Source organism: Papio anubis, chromosome 11 (assembly GCF_008728515.1).
Source record: "Papio anubis isolate 15944 chromosome 11, Panubis1.0, whole genome shotgun sequence".
NCBI classification, from domain to species: domain Eukaryota; kingdom Metazoa; phylum Chordata; class Mammalia; order Primates; family Cercopithecidae; genus Papio; species Papio anubis.
The window spans coordinates 62,933,430-62,952,791 of NC_044986.1; the positions used below are offsets into that span (position 1 = coordinate 62,933,430).

Genomic DNA, 19,362 nt, shown 5'->3' on the forward strand with positions numbered 1-19,362 from the left:
TAATAAATAAATTTTAAAAAAAAAAAAAAGAAAGAAGAAAAACTCAGACACTGACAGCAAAAAAAAAAAAAAAAATTAGAGACAAATTTTAAAGATAAGTTAAATTTAAAAAAAGGGAATGGAACTTGTCCATTGGGCTTGACTACTACGAGGTTATTGATAAACTTGGTAAGAGCAGTTTCAGTGGAAAAATGGGTCAGGAGTCCTATTGCTATGGTTTGAAGAGTGAATGAGAGACAAGGCAGTCAAGACAGTGAGTATAAACTCCTGTTTTTAATAATTTGATTGTGACGTAAAGAAGCAAGACTTAGTATTTGCTACCCTGAGATATATGTTTAAAGAGTGACTGTTTTTCATATAAAAGACATCGCTATAATTTCCCATCTGCAACTATAGCCAAAAAGTCTTATTACTCCCCATTGCTTTGCTGGAAATACATATTGATTTATTGCCAAAGCAAGAATAAGAGGTGAAAAAGAACTATTGTCTCACATTGTGCCAACCTTTGTCATCTTTTCGTCCCATGACAGAAGGAAATGTCCAGAAATCAGTGACTTGAGTTGAACGTGAACAAAACCTTTAGGAGCTAGCATATGGTCAGAGGCAGGGAGGTATCTCTCCCATGGAAATCATCTTAACCCATGGAAAAAACAAAGTGTAACTAATTCAACCAACCCACAATATTCTCACCAGCCCCTGTTGAACTTGTTGGTTCCTGATCCTTTACCTTCACTATTATGAACACATTATAGACTTTTGGTGCCTTATATCTCATCCTCTGGATCTACCTCTGATTTCAGCTTTTGCTGGGGGAACAGTTGCATGTCCTCTGAAGACATTCCATGCTTCTTGTGTGCATTCCTTGTGTCTCTTTGTTATTCTGTCTCAGGGCCTGTTCCTAGTCTCTGTGAAATTCTCAACCCAGCATAAACACTGCCTGGAAGTTCTTCAGCATCCATACCACTGGGGGAAACCCTCAACCTATGGGGATAGAAACTACCACATAAAATTCCTAGTCTCCATCCATTAGTCAGACAATTCTGGGAAACAGTCTGTTAGTTCTCAGAGATCCGCAAGCTCTCATTGCCTACAGCAGCAATCTCAATAGCATTATCATTTCCTCTTTCCCTGACTCGCTTTTCATGTTCTATTACACTTGCTTCCAGGAATCATCTCCTAAATAAATGACCTGCACTAAGGTCCTCGTTTTAGTCACTGCTTTTAGGAAAACCCATCCAAACAGGTACCTTTGTCTGGTATTAATGTCATTTGATCATGCACCAAGTAAGAGACTCCAATGTCTTATGTAAACTACTCATTGCTAATTATACTCTACTACCTTGGCTCTGTACATCACTGAGTTTTGATCTGCCGTACCCTGAATTACACTCAAGAGGAATTATTATGAGATAGGACTAGAAGTGTAGGTAGGGACAAAATGTGAAAGGACTAGAATGTTATGTTAAGCAATTTTCTTTATATGTTCTGACATATTCATACGGGATTGTTTTCATTAAATTGTACAGTCATATATACCTACATGTAATACCAAAGTAGCCTCTATCTTATTTCTTTCCATATTATTTTCCTGCCCAGTGGCACAATGCATTCCTTTCAATCGGGTGATATACAAAAAGTTTAAAGAAGAGTCCAATATGCCAATATAGAAATAGAAGGCAAAGCACTAAAATCTGAAGTTAGTGGGAGGCCAATAGGAATTACAAGTACATATTTTCAATAAATACCTGTTTGTGGCCAGGCATGAAAGATGTTAGAACAAAACCAAACTGAGGTGCTTTTCATCTTTTCTCACTATAGTTTAATAAAAGGCTTTGAGACATCAATTTTTCTATTTCCTACTGATGTAAGTGGTTTGGGATCTCAAAATAATATATATCTCTACAATTGAAGCCCAAAGTGAAAGCCCTGTGTGAGAAGTCTAAAAAAGCCCCACCACTGCCACCAAATAAAGGAACAGAAAGAATGAAATTGTGAGGGGAAGGGGAATGGAAAATGGAGGAAGTGTTTCAGAAACAAATCATCCTCAGGGAAACAGAAAAACACATTTAGACTAGAATATTTTAAATTAAAATATTGTATTAAATTTTTAGTAAATTAACAGTATTTAAATTTTAGTAAATATTTTAAATTAAAAGCCACTTTAATTTAAATCAAATAGCAAAATGTGATCTTTTAAAGCTTGTCTAACAGGAATTAAATCAACCAATAATTATTTCACTGTGTATGTACTATGTAAATTTAGTGAAACTTCTCTCTTGTGGATACATAACATTACTTGATGATGAGGATGATGATCAGGAGGTATAAAAGCCTACATATTTTTTTCTGAGTGGTGAACTGGTACTATGCAACATAGAGGAGAGATGGACCTAGCAATTCAGAAACTCAGCAACTCAAGAATTAATCAAATTTTTGTTTTGTCTGTTTTTACCAAAATCCCATTTGACATACTTCATCTTTACTTTGGCATTTATGAAATAAAAGACATTTTTTCTTAATATACACAAATAAAAATTTTAGCCTGCTTTTAGTGAAAACAAATATATTTTTACTCTGTATAATAAAATAGAAATAAGATATATTTGTTGCTTAAATATTTTTAATAAAGTAAAGGATGTTTAAAAAGTCTTCCTCCTTTTATTGAGAGAGTTACAATAGGTATACAGTTTTCAAATGAATGATGGAAAAGGAGGCTAAAGAAAGAAGAAAATTTAATTTTAAAAAAGCATTTAAAACAAATAATAAAGAAAATAATATGTGATGGTAAAATCAGTGTCTTAGGCACTGGGAGGTTCTGAAAGTGAATAGGCCATAATCCCTAGCCCATGGTGTAGTGACTACACATATGGGCTGGGGTTGGATGGACCTGGGCTAGAACTGTGTCTCTACCACTTAGCTGGGTGATGTTTGCTATGTTAACTCATTTTAGGGGACAGAGATAACAATACCATGGCATTATTTATTGTTTCAGAAATAAAAATCAATAATGAAATGAATATACTTGGTAGAGAGCTTTGCAAAGCATTTAGTAAATGACAAATGTTGTCATAACTATCATTATAAGGACTTAAAGTGCAGTGGGAAGAAAACTCATTATAAAAGAAAAAAATACAAGAATATAATCATTGCTGTAATGGAAGTGCACATGCTGTAAGTGTTCCAGGAAGAAAAAGATCCATTCCAGCTGGTGAAAACAGCAAAGGTTTCATGGAAGCAATAGCATTTACAGTACTCTGGAATGTAGTTGCTTATGTGTTGGGTGTGTGTGTAAATAGAGTTAGTAGAGAAGTCTTCAAGCTGTACAAGTCATATCTACAAAGAAGCAAGTGTATTTGAGCGGAAGGTGACGCAAATTCTGGTAAATAACAAGTAGACTCTTTTGTCAGAAAACAGGTTAATGTGGGCCTGGCGCAGTGGCTCACACCTATAATCCCATCACTTTGGGAGGCCGAGGCGGGCAGATCACGAGGTCAGGAGTTTGAGACCGGCCTGGCCAACACGGTGAAAACCCGTCTCTACTAAAAACACACAAAAAAAGTAGCAGGGTATGATGGTATGCACCTGTAATCCAGGTACTCGGGAGGCTGAGGCAGGAGAATTGCCTGAACCTGGGAGGCAGAGGTTGCAATGAGCCGAGATCACACCACTGCACTCCAGCCTGGGTGGCACAGTGAGACTCTGTCTCAAAAAAAAAAAAAAAAAGAGAGAGAGAGAGAGAAAAAAGAAAACAGGTTAATGTGTTGGTGTGATGAGGAGGTGACAACACTGAGAAGGAGAGCTGAAGGAAAAGGAACATTAAGAATAATGGGGATTAAGTCCGGGCCAAATCACAGAGAACCTAGAACACCATGCCAAGAACATTTGTCTTTGTTCTCTAGTAAAACAGGCAAGAAAGTCACAGAGGAAGAAGGTTGAAACAAATAAATACTTTCACCTTCTAGAACATTCCATCTCGATGTCCTCAAATCTACAATTTGCTTCTCCTCAGATATTTCTAAGCAATCTCCATCATTCCTCATGGAAGAAGTCCAATCACCCTCTGAACTGAAGCTGAAATGTTTCTGCATTACTGATAGAAAGGCCATAGTACATGCACATGTATATTTATTGCGGCACTACTCACAATAGCAAAGACTTGGAACCAACCCAAATGTCCATCAATGACAGACTGGATTAAGCAAATGTAGCACATATACACCATGGAATACTATGCAGCCATAAAAAGGGTGAGTTGGTGAGTTCATGTCCTTTGTAGGGACATGGATGCAGCTGGAAACCATCATTCTCAGCAAACTATCACAAGAACAGAAAACCAAACACTGCATATTCTCACTCATTGGTGGGAACTGAACAATGAGAACACTTGGACACGGGAAGGGGAATATCACACACTGGGTCCTGTAGTGGGGTGGGAGAAGGGGGGAGGGATAGCTTTAGGAGATACCTAATATAAATGACGAGTTAATGGGTGCAGCACACCAACATGGCACATGTATACATATGTAACAAACCTGCACGTTGTGCACATGTACCCTAGAACATAAAGTATAATCAAAAAGAAAAAGAAAGGCCATGGTTAAAAAAGGGGATAAGGATGAATGGGCAGGAAGATGGGCTCTGCTTATTTTTTACTAAAAAAGTTTTAAAAAGATAAAACCAGTTCTAAAGCAAACAATGAACATTAAATACTCCAAAGAAAAACATTTTAAGGGCAGTGCTTTCTCTTTCCTGTGAGAAGAACTATATGTGAGATGCTTACAACAACTATTGGATAAACTCCTCAAGAATAAGAAGTGGAGATAACTTATGTTGCTGTTTTAATTAACTGTGATTTCTACCAAAAATGTAAACATCAGGATGAAAAATAAAGTACTGGGGGGGGGCGGTAAGTGAGGATAACGAGAAAGAATCATAGCAACCAACTTCATCAAAATGGAAGATCATGGAGGTGTTACATCAAAGATAGTTTCTAACAATTCCATCCATTCCTGTACACACATATCACTTCTCCTACAACAGATAGAGCTTCTGCCTTCTCCTATTGAACTAGGACAGGGTTTTCAACTGTTTTTGTCTTGCGGATTATGGAGGAAATAGCATTCTCTGGCTTTGGAGCTAAGGCACTAAGAATGCTTGTCAGCTTCCATCTCCCTTTTCTTGGCAGCTTGAAACAGCATGTAAGAGATCTATCTAGGCTACCTTGCTAGAGATTGAAGCCACATGGAGGGACCCTAAAACATTAGGCACCCTATGGAGAGAGGGAACAGGAAATAGCACTGAGGTTCCAAACACCAAGTCCCAAATCCAGCCACAGTTGCCATTTGACTGCCACTACATGGAAAACCACAAGTGAAAACAGTACAGAAAATGGCCCTGCTGACACCCAGCCAACCCAAGGCATCGTGAGATGCAAATATGGTTGCTATTGTTTGTGGTGGTTTGTTAAACACTGATAGAAAATAGAAACAATGGAGATGTTAACCTGTGAAACCACACAGAGTGTTAATACCTTCAGAGCACAGCAGTTTTCTACAAGATAGGAGTATCTCCTTACTATGAAGAACAGTATTAGTAATCCCCATTGCTATTTCTATATCTCACTGATGGTAGTGAGGTGGAAACACAAGTAGGATTGCAAGATAAAATACAAGATGCTCAGTTACATTTGAATTTCAGATGAACAACTTTTTAAATATAAGTATGTACCATACAATATTTGGGACATAATTATACTAAACCATGTTTGTTGTTCATCTGAAATTCAAATTTAACTGGGTGCCTTGTGCTTTTATTTGCTAAATCTGGTAATTCCACACACAAGTAATTGCCTTTTCTTGATTTTATTTAGAAAAATAATAATTCTAAAACCTTTGGAAGTATAAATGTAGATTAGCTCTTTATGCATAATGTTGTTGAAGGCAATATAGAGGGAAAAGACACAAACGAGAGACACAATCATTGAGAGCTCATAGAAACAACTTTTCTGAGTCCTAGGTGAAGCAGATGGGGTAGAAATCCTTAAGACGATGGAGAATAGAGATCATTCCACAAAACTGGAGGATGGCTCTGAGGATATAAATTTCTGAGTCCTGGTACAGGTTCCGACTCAGTGCCCCATCCTCTTAGGCAGGTCACCTCACCACACTGGCTTGCTTTCTCATTTGCATTGTAAGACAGGTTGTGCTAAGTTCCTTCGGACTCTTACATTCCATGATTACAAGTGTTAATGGTAGAAATAGAACTCATATTAAGGGCATAAAGTTGAGAAACTGGGATTTTCGCAGACTTGAACATTATGTTTTTATGCAGCTATTATTAACTGGTTGGAGATCCCTATTTATTCTATTTCCAAATCTACTTCCAAATTAAAAGACTGCTCAGCCATTTTACTAAATCTTGTCATTAAGTTACAATAATATATTGCATTAAGAGCTCATAGTTGAAAAGCTTTTTGTCCCTTTTGATGGGTTAATGATGACCAAGTTAAAGTTGCGCATGAGAAAGAACTCTGGCTATTGAACAGAGGAAAGGAATGAAGAGCAAATGTCTTTGAAAATAGCTAAGTCTTCCTATTTCTGGAAAAATGTTTAATTTGTGGCATAATACTAAACTTCTAAATTGTTTAATGAAATTCTTTCTAATCCCATGTTCCTGGTTATCTAAGGTTAAAAAGAAGCCTTAACTTTTACAAAAACTAATTTTTGAAGTATCCTGAAAAGAAAAATTGAAGGAGGAATGGGAAGGGTCTCTGAATTACTTACTAGTCAAACATTTGGATTTAAGCATTTGGATGATGAACTCTGATGTAACAGAATAAATTTATCAACTTTCCCTAAAACCTTGCCATGGGTCAGGCCCTTACATGCATTTTATTGATTCCTCACAGCCCTATTGCATATTATTAATTTCCTTTTATAGGTTCAGAGAAGCTCAGAGAGCTGAAATTTGTGCCCAAGATCTTTTTTTTTTTTTTTTTTTTTCTTTTTTAAAATTTATTTATTATTATTATACTTTAAGTTGTAGGGTACATGTGCATAACATGCAGGTTTGTTACATATGTATACTTGTGCCATGTTAGTCTGCTGCACCCATCAACTCGTCGGTACATCAGGTATAACTCCCAATGCAATCCCTCCCCCTCCCCCCTCCCCATGATAGGCCCGGTGTGTGATGTTCCCCTTCCACAGGTCCAAGTGATCTCGTTGTTCAGTTCCACCTATGGTGAGAACATCACGGTGTTTGGTTTTCTGTTCTTGTGATAGTTTGCTAAGAATGATGGTTTCCAGCTGCATCCATGTCCCTACAAGGGACGCAAACTCATCCTTTTGCTTATGGCTGCATAATTATTCCATGGTGTATATGTGCCACATTTTTCTTAATCCAATCTGTCACTGATGGACAATTGGGTTGATTATCCAGATGCTTTGCTATTGTGAATAGTGCTGCAATAAGCTATCGTGTGCATGTCTTTATAGCAGCATAATTTATAATCCTTTGGGTATATCCCAGTAATGGGATGGCTGGGGTCATATGGTACATCTAGTTCTAGATCCTTGAGGAATCATATACTGTTTTCCATAATGGTTGAACTTAGTTTACAATCCCACCAACAGTGTAAAGTGTTCCTATTTCTCCATCTCTCCAGCACCTGTTGTTTCCTGACTTTTTAATGATCGCCATTCTAACTGGTGTGAGATGGTATCTCATTGTGGTTTTGATTTGCATTTCTCCTGATGGCCAGTGATGATGAGCATTTTCCTTATGTCTACTTATTTGGCTGTATGAATGTCCTCTTTTGAGAAATGTCTGTTCATATCCTTTGCCCACTTTTTGATGGGGTTGTTTGTTTTTTCTTGTAGAAGTTGTTTAGGAGTTCTTTGGGGTTTGGAACCATTGGCCACTTTTGATAGAATGAGTGGTTGCAGGTGCCTCCCATTCACCATGGTTTTTCATTTCCTCTAGTGTTGTTTCTTGCATGGCTCTTCAGATTTGATGGGATCATTTGTCATTTGGCTTTTTGTTTTGCCGTTGCTTGTTGTTTTGGTGTGAAGTCTTTGGCTATGTCCCCTGAATGGAGTATTCACCTAGGTTTTTCCTCCTAGGATTTTATGAATTATTAAGGTCTAACGATTTTAAGTCCTCTAAAATCCATCTTGAATTAATTTTCATTATAGGAGTAAGGAAGGATCCAGTTTCAGCTTTCTACTTATGGCGTAATTTTCCCAGCACCATTTATTAAATAGAAGGTCACTTTCCCCATTTCTTGTTTCTCTCCAGGTTTGTCCAAAGATCAGATGGCTGTAGATGTGTGTTATTATTTCTGTAGGACTCTGTTCTGTTCCCATTGGTCTATATCTGTTTTGGTACCAGTACCATGCTGTTTTGGTTACTGTAGCCTTGTAGTATAGTTTGAAGTCAGGTGGCGTGCCTCCAGCTTTGTTCTTTTGACTTAGGATTGTCTTGGAGATCGCGGGCTCTTTTTTGGTTCCATATGAACTTTAAAGCAGTTTTAATTCTGTGAAAGAAAGTAATTGGTAGCTTGATGGGGATGGCATTGAATCTATAAATTGCCTTGGGCAGTATGGCCATTTCACGATATTATTAGCCTTCCTATCCATGAGCATGGTATGTTCTTCCATTTGTTTGTGTGTCCTCTTTTATTTCACTGAGCAGTGGTTTGTAGTTCTCCTTGAAGGGTCCTTTACATCCCTTGTAAGAAGTTGGATTCTAGGTATTTATTGATTCTCTTTGAAGCAATTGTGAATGGAAGTTCATTCATGATTTGGCTCTGTGTATGTTTTGTCTGTTATTGGTGTGTATAAGAATGCTTGTGATTTTTGCACATTAATTTTGTATCCTGAGACTTTGCTGAAGTTGCTTATCAGCTTAAGAGGAGATTTTGGGCCGAGAGACAATGGGGTTTCTAAATATACAATCATGTCATCTGCAGAGCAGAAGCAATTTGACTTCTTCTTTTTCCCCTAACTGAATACCCCTGATTTCTTTCTCTTGCCTAATTACTAGCCAAGAACTTCCAACACTATGTTGAATAGGAGTGGTGAGAGGGCATCCTGTCTTGTGCCAGTTTTCAAAGGGAATTTTTTCCAGTTTTTGCCATTCAGTATGATATTGGCTGTGGGTTTGTCATAAATAGCTCTTATTTTGAGGTATTCCATCAATACCAGCGAATTTATTGAGCGTTTTTTTAGCATGAAGGGCTGTTGAATTTTGTCAAAAGCCTTTTCATCTATTGAGATAATCATGGTTCTTGTCTTTGGTTCTGTTTATATGCTGGATTATGTTTATTGATTTGCGAATGTTGAACCAGCCTTGCTTACATCCCAGGGATGAAGCCCACTTGATCATGGTGGATAAGCTTTTTGATGTGTTGAATCCGGTTTGCCAGTATTTTATTGAGGTTTTTGCATCGATGTTCATCAGGGATATTGGTCTAAAAATTCTCTTTTTTATTAATGTCTCTGCCAGGCTTTTGGTATCAGGATGATGTTGGCCTCATAAAATGAGTTAGGAGGATTCCCTCTTTTTTTCTATTGATTGGAATGGTTTCAGAAGGAATGGTACCGCTCCTCCCTTGCCTGGTGAAATTCAGCTGTGAATCCATCTGGTCCTGGACTTTTTTGGTTGGTAGGCTATTAATTGTGCCTCAATTTCAGAGCCTACTATTGGTCTATTCAGGGATTCAACTTCTTCCTGGTTTAGTCTTGGAAGAGTGTAAGTGTCCAGGAAATTATCCATTTCTTCTAGGTTTTCAGTTTATTTGCGTAGAGGTGTTTGTAGTATTCTCTGATGGTAGTTTGTTTCTGTTGGGGATTGATTGGTGATATCCTTTATCATTTAATTAGCGTCGATTTGATTCTTCTCTCTTTTCTTCTTTATTAGTCTTTGCTAAGTGGTCTATCAGCTGTTGATCTTTCAAGGCAACTCCTGGATTCAGTGATTTTTGGAGGGTTTTTTGTGTCTCTATCTCCTTCAGTTCTGCTCTGATCTTAGTTATTTCTTGCCTTCTGCTAGCTTTGGGTCATGTTTGCTCTTGCTTCTGGATTCTTTTTAATTGCGATGTTAGAGTGTCAATTTTTTGATCTTTCCTGCTTTTTCTCTTGTGGGCATTTAGTGCTATAAATTTCCCTCTGCACACTGCTTTCAATGTGTCCCAGAGATTCTGGTGTATATTTGTATCTTTGTTCTCATTGGTTTTCAAAAGAACTTATCTTTATTTCTGCCTTCATTTCGTTGTGTGCCCAGTGGTCATTTCAGGAGCAGGTTGTTCAGTTTCCATGTAGTTGAGCGGTTTGATTGAGTTTCTTAGTCCTGAGTTCTAGAACAGTTGCACTGTGGTCCACGAGAGACGGTTGTTATAATTTCTGTTCTTGTACATTTGCTGAGGGAGTGCTTTACTTCCAATTATGTGGTCAATTTTGGAGTAAATACGATGTGGTGCTGAGAAGAATGTATATTCTGTTGATTTGGGGTGGAAGTTCTATAGATGTCTATTAGGTCTACTTGCTGCAGAGATGAGAGTTCAATTCCTGGACATCCTTGTTAACTTTCTGTCGTTGATCTGTCTAATGTTGTTGACAGTGGAGTGTTGAAGTCTCCCATTATTATTGTATGGGAGTCCTAAGTCTCTTTGTGAAGTCTCCTAAGGACTTTGCTTTGTGAATCTGGGTGCTCCTGTATTGGGTGCATATATATTTAGGATAGTTAGCTCTTCCTGTTGAATTGATCCCTTGACCATTATGTAATGGCCTTCTTTGTCTCTTGATCTTTGATGGTTTAAAGTCTGTTTTATCCAGAGACTAGGATTGCAACCTGCTTTTGTTCTCCATTGCTTAGTAAATCTTCCTCCATCCCCCATTTTGAGCTATGTATGTCTCTGCGTGTGAGAAATGGGTCTCCCTGAATACAGCGAACTGATGGGTCTTGTCTTTATCCAGTTTGCTTATTTACATTTAAGGTTAAGATTGTTATGTGAACTTGATCCTGCCATTATGATATTAATGGTTATTTTGCTCGTTAGTCGATAAGTTTCTTCCTAACCTCGATGGTCTTTACATTTTGGCATGTTTTGCAATGGCTGGTACCGGTTGTTCCTTTCCATGTTGAGTGCTTCCCCTTCAGGGTCTCTTGTGAAAGGCAGGCCTAGTGTTGACAAAATCTCTAAGCATTTGCTTATCTGAAAGTTTTATTTCTCCTTCACTTATGAAACTTAGTTTATTTTGGATGAGAAATTCTGGTTTAAAAATTCTTTTCTTTAAGAATGTTGAGTCTATTGGCCCCACTCTCTTTCGGCTTGGAGGTTTCTGCCGAGAAGTCTGCTGTGAGAGTCTGATGGGCTTCCCTTTGTGGGTAACCCGACTTCTCTCTGGCTGCCCTTAAGATTTTTCCTTCATTTTCAACTTTGGTGAATCTGGCAATTATGTGTCTTGGAGTTGCTCTTCTCGGAGTATCTTTGTGGCGTTCTCTGTATTTCCTGGATTTGAATGTTGGCCTGCCCTACTAGGTTGGGAAGTTCTCCTGGATGATATCCTGGCTCCATTTTCCCCACTTTCAGGCACCCCAATCAGACGTAGATTTGGTCTTTTTACATAATCCCATACTTCTTGCAGGCTTCATTTCTTTTCTTCTTTGTTCTTTGGTTTCTCTTCGCTTCATTTCATTCATTTTGATCCTCAATGGCTGACTCTTTCTTCAGTTGATCCCGGAGCCGGGTTACTGAAGCTTGTGCATTTGTCCGCGTGTTTCTCGTGTCATGGTTTTCATCTCTTTGTTTCGTTTATGACCTTCTCTGCATTAATTGGTCTGGCCGTCAATTCTTCCACTTTTTTCCAGATTTTAGTTTCTTTCTTTAGTGCGTAATTCCTCCTTTAGCTCTAAGGAAATTTGATGGACTGGAAGCCTTCTTCTCTCATCTCTTCAAAGTCGTTTTTTTTTCCGTCCAGCTTTGATCCGTTGTTGCTGGCGATGAGCTGCGCTCCTTTGCGGGGAGATGTGCTCTTATTTTTGAATTTCAACTTTTCTGCCCTGCTTTCCCCATCTTTGTTGTGGTTTTATCTGCCTCTGGTCTTTGATGATGTTGATGTACTGATGGGGTTTTGGTGTGAGTGTCCTTCCTGTTTGATAGTTTTCCTTCTAACAGTCAGGACCCTCAGCTGTAGGTCTGTTCCAGGTGCTTGGGGTCCACTCAGACCCTGTTTGCCTGTAAGGTATCAGCAGCAGAGGCTGCAGAAGATAGAATATTTCTGAACAGCGAGTGTACCTGTCTGATTCTTGCTTTGGAAGCTTCCTCTCAGGGGTGCCGCCCTGTGAGGTGTGGGGTGTCAGACTGCCCCTAGTGGGGGATGTCTCCCGGATTCGGCTACTCGGGTCAGGGAGGGACCCACTTGAGCTTGAGCAGTCTGTCCGTTCTCAGATCTCAGCTTACTCGATGTTGGGAGATCCACTGCTCTCTTTCAAAGCTGTCAGACAGAAGTGGATTTCGTCTGCAGAGTTTTTCTGCTGCTTTGTTGTTGTTGTTGTTGTTGTTGTGTAGCTGTGCCCTGTCCCAGAGGTGGAGTCTACAGAGACAGGCAGGTTTCCTTGAGCTGCTGTAGCTCCACCCAGTTGGGTTCCCAGCAGCTTTGTTTACTACTTAAGCCTCCCAGCAATGGCGGAAGCCCCTCCCCCAGCCGCTGCTGCGCGGTAGATCACAGACTGCTGTGCTGGCAATGAGGGAGGCTCCGTGGGCGTGGGACCCTCCCGGCCAGGTGTGGGATATGATGATCTCCCTGGTGTGCCTGTTTGCTTAAAAGCCTGTGGAGGTGGGAGTTACCCGGTACTTTCCAGGTGTTGTGTCTCCATTCAGTTCCCTGGCTAGGAAGGGATTCCCTTCCCCTTAAGCTTCCCCGGGTGAGGCCGGCCTCCGCCCTGCTCAGCTCTCGCTGGTCGGGCTGCGGCAGCTTGACCAGCACCCGATCGTCCGGCACTCCCCCAGTGAGATGAACAGTACCTCAGTTGAAAATGCAGAAATCACCAGGATGTCTTCTGTGTCGCTGGCGCTGGGAGTTGGAGACTGGAGCTGTTCCTATTCGGCCATCTTGCTCCGCCCCCTGTGCCCAAGATCTTATAACCGATGAGGACAGAATCAGAATTTGAACATAATTCTGTCTGATAAGGCACACATTCTTTCTTCTACTTTATGTTTGCCACAAAAATGTTTGAGGTATGAATATATAAATGTGAAAAGTATATATTTATTCTTCTTTTCCTGTTCTAAATTAATTTGAAAGGAACAAAACAAGAAATAAATATGTCTACAATGAATAACAGTTTCATTTAGCCCCTATGTTTCTGACTCCGTATCTCTCTCTTCCCTCACCTGTCTGCGAAGGTCTCTTGTCTTCTTACACATGTTGTCTAAAGCAATATTCAGGGTATTACTCCTTTCTTTTTTTCCAGCCTGCAAAGAAGAAAACAATGACATCAGCAATGGTATCAATTAATCTTTATCACTTAGCAATTTGCTTTCTAAATTTCCTGAAAATAACAGCTTGAAATTCAAGAATAGGTTTCAAAACTGCTATATTATATATGATTCATGAGCATTTCACTTAAGACTAAGTAGAATGGTGATTAAAGTTCACATTATTTTCATCTTTAAGCTTCTGTAATATTTCCGATACAGAGTTAGGTGGTATTCAGTGTGACAGTAGGCAGAGCATTATCTTCATGAAACTCTGTTCTTCATTTTTAACAAGTCAAATCTTAAATCACTAAGCATGCAATTAGCTTAAAAGCATTAGATGCCCAATTTGTCAACTTCTGTGGGAGTTTCTGAAGTCATTCCTATGGTGTATTGTGTAAGTTATGCAGAGCCATACTGGAGTTTTGCTAAACACTAAATAAAATATGCAGTGCAAATTCATACAACTTGCAAAAGTTGACCACAATTTTAGCTGACAATATTCCAAGAACAAATTGTTTTAAGTAAAAACTGGACGCTGTTTTTGGCTCTTTAAGATAATTTGTGCAACACCTTTTTATTCTTTGAGCAGAACAGCTCTCTGTTATATCCTTAACCTAAATCTTTAGGCTATTAAGCACATAGAGAGTCACCTTGGTTGGTATTTTCTACATATTATTTTCGTGCAAGACAACTGGATTAAATCTAATCATACTTTTTGCCATGATATCTCACATAAAAGAGATTGGAAAAAATCATTATGTGATTCACCTCTAGGAAAATTGCTGCTATTTAAATTAATAAACTGAAAAGGGCTCTTGAGAGGAGACCTTGAAAATCAGGAAGGCAAGTTTAAGCAGCTGATAACTGAAGGGGTTTACAGCACAAACCCAGTGAAAAACGACACTGAGGCCAAGTATAAACCACGAGGCAGCATGTCTGACACTTTCCCCAATGACTAAACTCATACGTAAACCCATACTCTCCAGTGGACTCTGTAACAAGAAATTCAAAAACTTTCTATACTCTGTCCTAACCTATTTTTTTTACTTATGTACTGCTATATACTCTCCTTTACAGTAGCAATACTCCTGTACTTTTCTGTCTCTTCTCCCCAGTTCTTACATGCAATGTACCTTTGATTTCAGACAGCATCTTCTAAAACAACACCTACTGAAGTCCTATGTCTTCCTCACTGGTTTCCACAAGGAGTTCTTCCAACAACCCTGCTCAAAAGTAAACTCTCACTTTTCCTTTTTCCAACAGAATTTTGATCATTTTTCAATATAATCATTTTATTTATGTGCATAACCCTTATGATACTGTTAGAATTTTGATATTACAAAATATATCTTAAATTTTTTCTATTCCTGATAGTAACTTACATAGGACTTATTGAATAGAGTTGACTAGTTTATAAATGAACAATTTAATTCAAAACACAACATAGTTTGATTAGAGGCCTACTATTTTCCAGGAAGGTGTCATTCTAGGGACCCTGGAGGAGATTTTAGCATTTAGCCCTCAAGGCACTGCTAAAGTTCTCTGTGAGCTGAGGTTGCTGGTATCTACCTCAACCTCAGGTCAACCTATATTTTCCCAGCAGCAGTGCTATTGATATTTAACGTGTGAAAAATATTGAGATCATTCTATACATTGCAAGATATCTGGCATTCATGGACCCAGGTCTGCTAAATTCAATACCAAATCTTATGCACTTTGACAGCCAAAAACTGGCACCATATATGTCCAGCTGCTTCCTATAGGGAGACACAGTAGAAGGCCACTAAGTCTTTACCATGTTTTAGTTTCTTATAAAGAAAGTGTGGAATGTGTACACAGTGGAAACTGTGTCTAGTGAAGAGAGAAGGAAGAAAAGGGAAACAGGAGAGATTTGGTTAGGTTATTTCTATGAACATTAATAACATTCTGGATATCAGAGCAATGGCAGTGATTACACAGATGAAAGTTGTGGCTACCTTCACAGCTCCTACCCAGCATTCTCTATGCTAGCAGTGGAGAATTATGGAGAGTTAACTCATGACTATATAGGATAATGACATAAACAGATACACAATGAGCTCTCAGACAGTTTCTAATTTTACCTAAAGAACCCAGCCCTTATTCTGTAGTTTCATGCAGTGTTTGCTCTGGGCTGTATCGCTTTCTACTTCATGAAAGCAGAGATAATAAAAAGGAGGCAGAACTGGGACAGACAAAGAGACCTCCTACACACACACACACACATACACACACACACACACACACACATACACACCATATCAGGAATAATATGGGAGACTCCTGTTGTGTTGGCTGTAAAAACCTGCAAGCTTCTGTGGTGTGTTTCATCAGAACAACTAAAAGATGTCAGCCTTCTCAGAGCTAGCAGCAGAAGCATACCAAACTTTAAATAAAGGATGACAGGAGGTGACAGCACAAAGGGATTCAAGAAGGACTATAAAAATTATTCCCTAATTTCTAACCAGAGCTTAACCCTAGTTTAAAATGTTTCACCGGGTCAAAGACATTTCATTGTCTAGGTAATAATAAACAGTCCCTACCATGAGGGAAGTTTAAAGGTCTCCCTTCTTGCTTTTTTCTCCCTCCATGCCCTATCCTCAACCACAATCACCTTTCTTCTTTTTCACCTCCGGCTTTTTATTGGATCCTTGCTCAATTTATCTAGATTTATTTGGCTTCAGTCAAGCCATTTTATGCTTCTTTATTCCTTTTGCATAGCATAAAAATAAATAAGGCAAGGAGAAATAGCCCCATCCTGCTTAAAGGCCCTCATTCCTTCTTTTTTCAAAGCCTTAACAAATCATCAAGCAATGAGCTAGGACTAAAGGTGAATTCTGTGTTCTGAGGCAAGAGATGGAAAGGGCAGGATATTAAAACACAACTGCAGATAACAGTCAGAACCTGCCTATATCCCAAGTGCTCAGAAAAGAGACTGCTCCTTACAGAAATCCTTGACAGAAGCCATCATTAAGTCAGCAAATCCCTGCTAATGGAAAAGGGACCACTTACAGTGGAGTGTCAGGCAGATAGACACTGAGAAAACATGGCACAGGTCAGCACTGAATGGGGAAAGTGGTCACATTCTTCATCTGTAAACAAACTGCCAAGAAAGACTTTATTAAAAAAATAATAACAATTCTGGGCTGAGAGCAATGGCTCATGCCTGTAATCCCAGCACTTTGGGAGGCCAAGGCAGGTGGATCACCTGAGGTCAAGAGTTCAAGACCAGCCTGGCCAACATGGTGAAACCCCATCTCTACTAAAAATACAAAAATTAGCGGGGCATGGTGGCACACACCTGTAATCCCAACTACTTGTGAGGCTGAGGCAAGAGAATTGTTTGAACCCAGGAGGCAGAAGTTGCAGTGAGCTGAGATCACACTACTGCACTCCAGTCTGGGTAACAGAGCAATACTCTATCTGAAAAATAAATAAATAAATAAATAAATAAATAATAAAATAGTAAATAAGTAATAGACAATCAAAAAATCCCAACCTTCAAGGTGCTTACTCCCTAGTGGAGAAACATAAGGTCTAATTATATCCCTCCTTTGCTCTAAAACCCTTCACTCTATCCCTACTGATGAAATTAAGAACAAAGTCTTGATCATTGTGTTGAAAGCCTTATATAATCTACTTCCATATTTGCTTATCAACCACTAATAAGACACCTTAACAGGTCTTTTGTATTCTCTGCAATATGATTACAACTCAAGAACTCTGCTTGTATAAATACCTCTCTTTGCGTTTCTTGTCTCCTACTTTTCTTGTTATGAATCTCTTTCTTTTTTTTTTTTTTTTTTTTTTTTTTTTTTTGAGACAGAGTCTTGCTCTGTTGCCCAGGCTGGAGTGCAGTGGTGCCATCTCAGCTCACTGCAACCTACACCTCCTGGGTTCAAGTGATTCTCCTGCCTTAGCCTCCTGAATAGCTGAGATTACAGGTGCCCACCACCATGCCTGGCTTCTTTTTTTGTTCTTTTAGTAGAGACAGAGTTTCACCATGTTGGCCAGGCTGGTCTTGAACTCCTGACCTTAGGTGATTGGCCCGCCTTGGCCTCCCAAAGTGCTGGGATTACAGACATGAGCCACTGCACCTAGCCTGGTTATGGACCTCTTTTAAGGTGCAACTCAATTACTAAATTTTACATAGAGCCTTTGTTGATCTTCTCATTTGCAATTAATGACTCTCTTCCATGATACTTTCTTATAGTTCTTATACTTCTTTTATAACACTTGGTTTACTAAATAGTTCAACATAGTCAACAAATCTTTATTATCTACTATATGCCGGACACCATACTAAGAACTAGTAGTAATTAATACATTAGATCTAGTCTCTGCCTTTCAGGTGCACAAATCTAGTGACAGACATAAACACAGTAGTTTATAGAGGTACCTAGGGTAACACATGGACTGATGAGAGCAGCACTCTCATTAATGATGAAGGAAGGATTCTTGAGTAGGTAACAATTCAGTATTAAAGGATATATAAAAGTCAGCCAGGTGAAAAGAAGAGAAAAAGCTTATCAGGGACAGGTATAGTCTGAGCAAAGGTAAAGGTCCTTGAAGATTATTTGGTTATTAGTAAAAGTGTTAGAGGAGGCCCGATCCTGGAGGTCTTTGCTATGCTAAGAAATGAGGTTAACCCTATAGACACCTGGAAGTCATAGAAGTTAAGGAAATGAATGATACAATCAGTCCATTATATCAAACTGGTTGGAGTCTGCACAATGGATTTGAGGAGATGACAAACAGAAATAGAAGCGTTAAATGGTCACAGTAATAGTCCACAGAAAGATGAACAGTGTTGAAACCAATGCAATGGCAGTCAGGATAAAGAAAAACAACAGACTTAAGGACTCTGTGTGAGTAAACTGGGCAGGAGGATGACTGGCAGATGCTGACAGGTGAAGGAAAGAGAACAACCTAGGCTGATGTCCTAGTTTCCAGCAGTGACAACTGGCTAGGTGATGGAGCTGTGAACTGAAGTGGTCATTTCAAGGAGAAAGCCAGGTCAACATGAGGATGATGATTGCAGTCTGGGAACCGCTGAAGGGCTCATAAAGAGCTCATTTCATTACTATTTGTCCTATGCTTAATTACTTACCTGCATGTGTCTTTCTCGCTAGTCGGTATGATCCTTGAAATATAAAAACCTCTTACATATGTTTTGTCCCTCAGAGCATCTAGCACAGTGCTTTGCACATAGTAGGGGCTCAACAGTTATTTGTTAAATAAATAGAGAAATGGAAGACTGGATAAGATTTTGGCAGATCCCATTACGTTTCCGGGCCTTAATTTCCAAACCCATAAAACGAATGTTTGCCCCAAATTGTTTCTATATTCCTTTCTAACTTTAAAATTCTATGAAAGGGCCATGTTCTCTAAAAGGAAGAATTACAGAATAATATGTTACTTTTATTGCACAATTTCTTGCATAAACAGCCATTGAAAATATGTCAAAACATGTGTGTATAATACAAAACTGAAAATAAAAGGAGACGTTTGAAATAGGGAGGCCATGATGCTCACCCTATAAACTACGAAGCCTCAAACACTAAGAGATGAGGTTTAAAGCAAATAAAAATTTATCTAATTCATAGTCAAATGAAAATCAGTGCAGAGGAGCCCTGTGTGGAATTCAAACAGCAGGAAAATGTTTTTTGTTTTTTGTTGTTGTTGCTGTTATGTTTTATTTTTGTTTTGTAAATGTGTGCCATTTTATTCAACCTTTTAAAATGATGCATTTTCCTTTTAACGGGAAATCTTTATTTCATGGTAAAGATGAAATACGACACCCTTAAACTTAGTTCTTCTCTAAAGAAATTGCTTGAAAAATAGTTTATGCTTAACACATA

General features: G+C 38.8%; 1 protein-coding gene across 9 annotated transcripts in view; it reads right to left on the reverse strand.

Annotated features, from left to right (window-relative positions):
- CTNNA3 (catenin alpha 3) overlaps positions 1-19,362 on the reverse strand; it is a 1,832,183-nt gene that overhangs the window by 846,500 nt on the left and 966,321 nt on the right. For all 9 annotated transcript variants that reach the window (XM_009214841.4, XM_009214844.4, XM_009214842.4 and 6 more), the window contains one exon: positions 13,397-13,477. In XM_009214841.4, the coding sequence (XP_009213105.3) occupies positions 13,397-13,477 (81 nt within the window). The remainder of the gene's footprint in view (positions 1-13,396; positions 13,478-19,362) is intronic.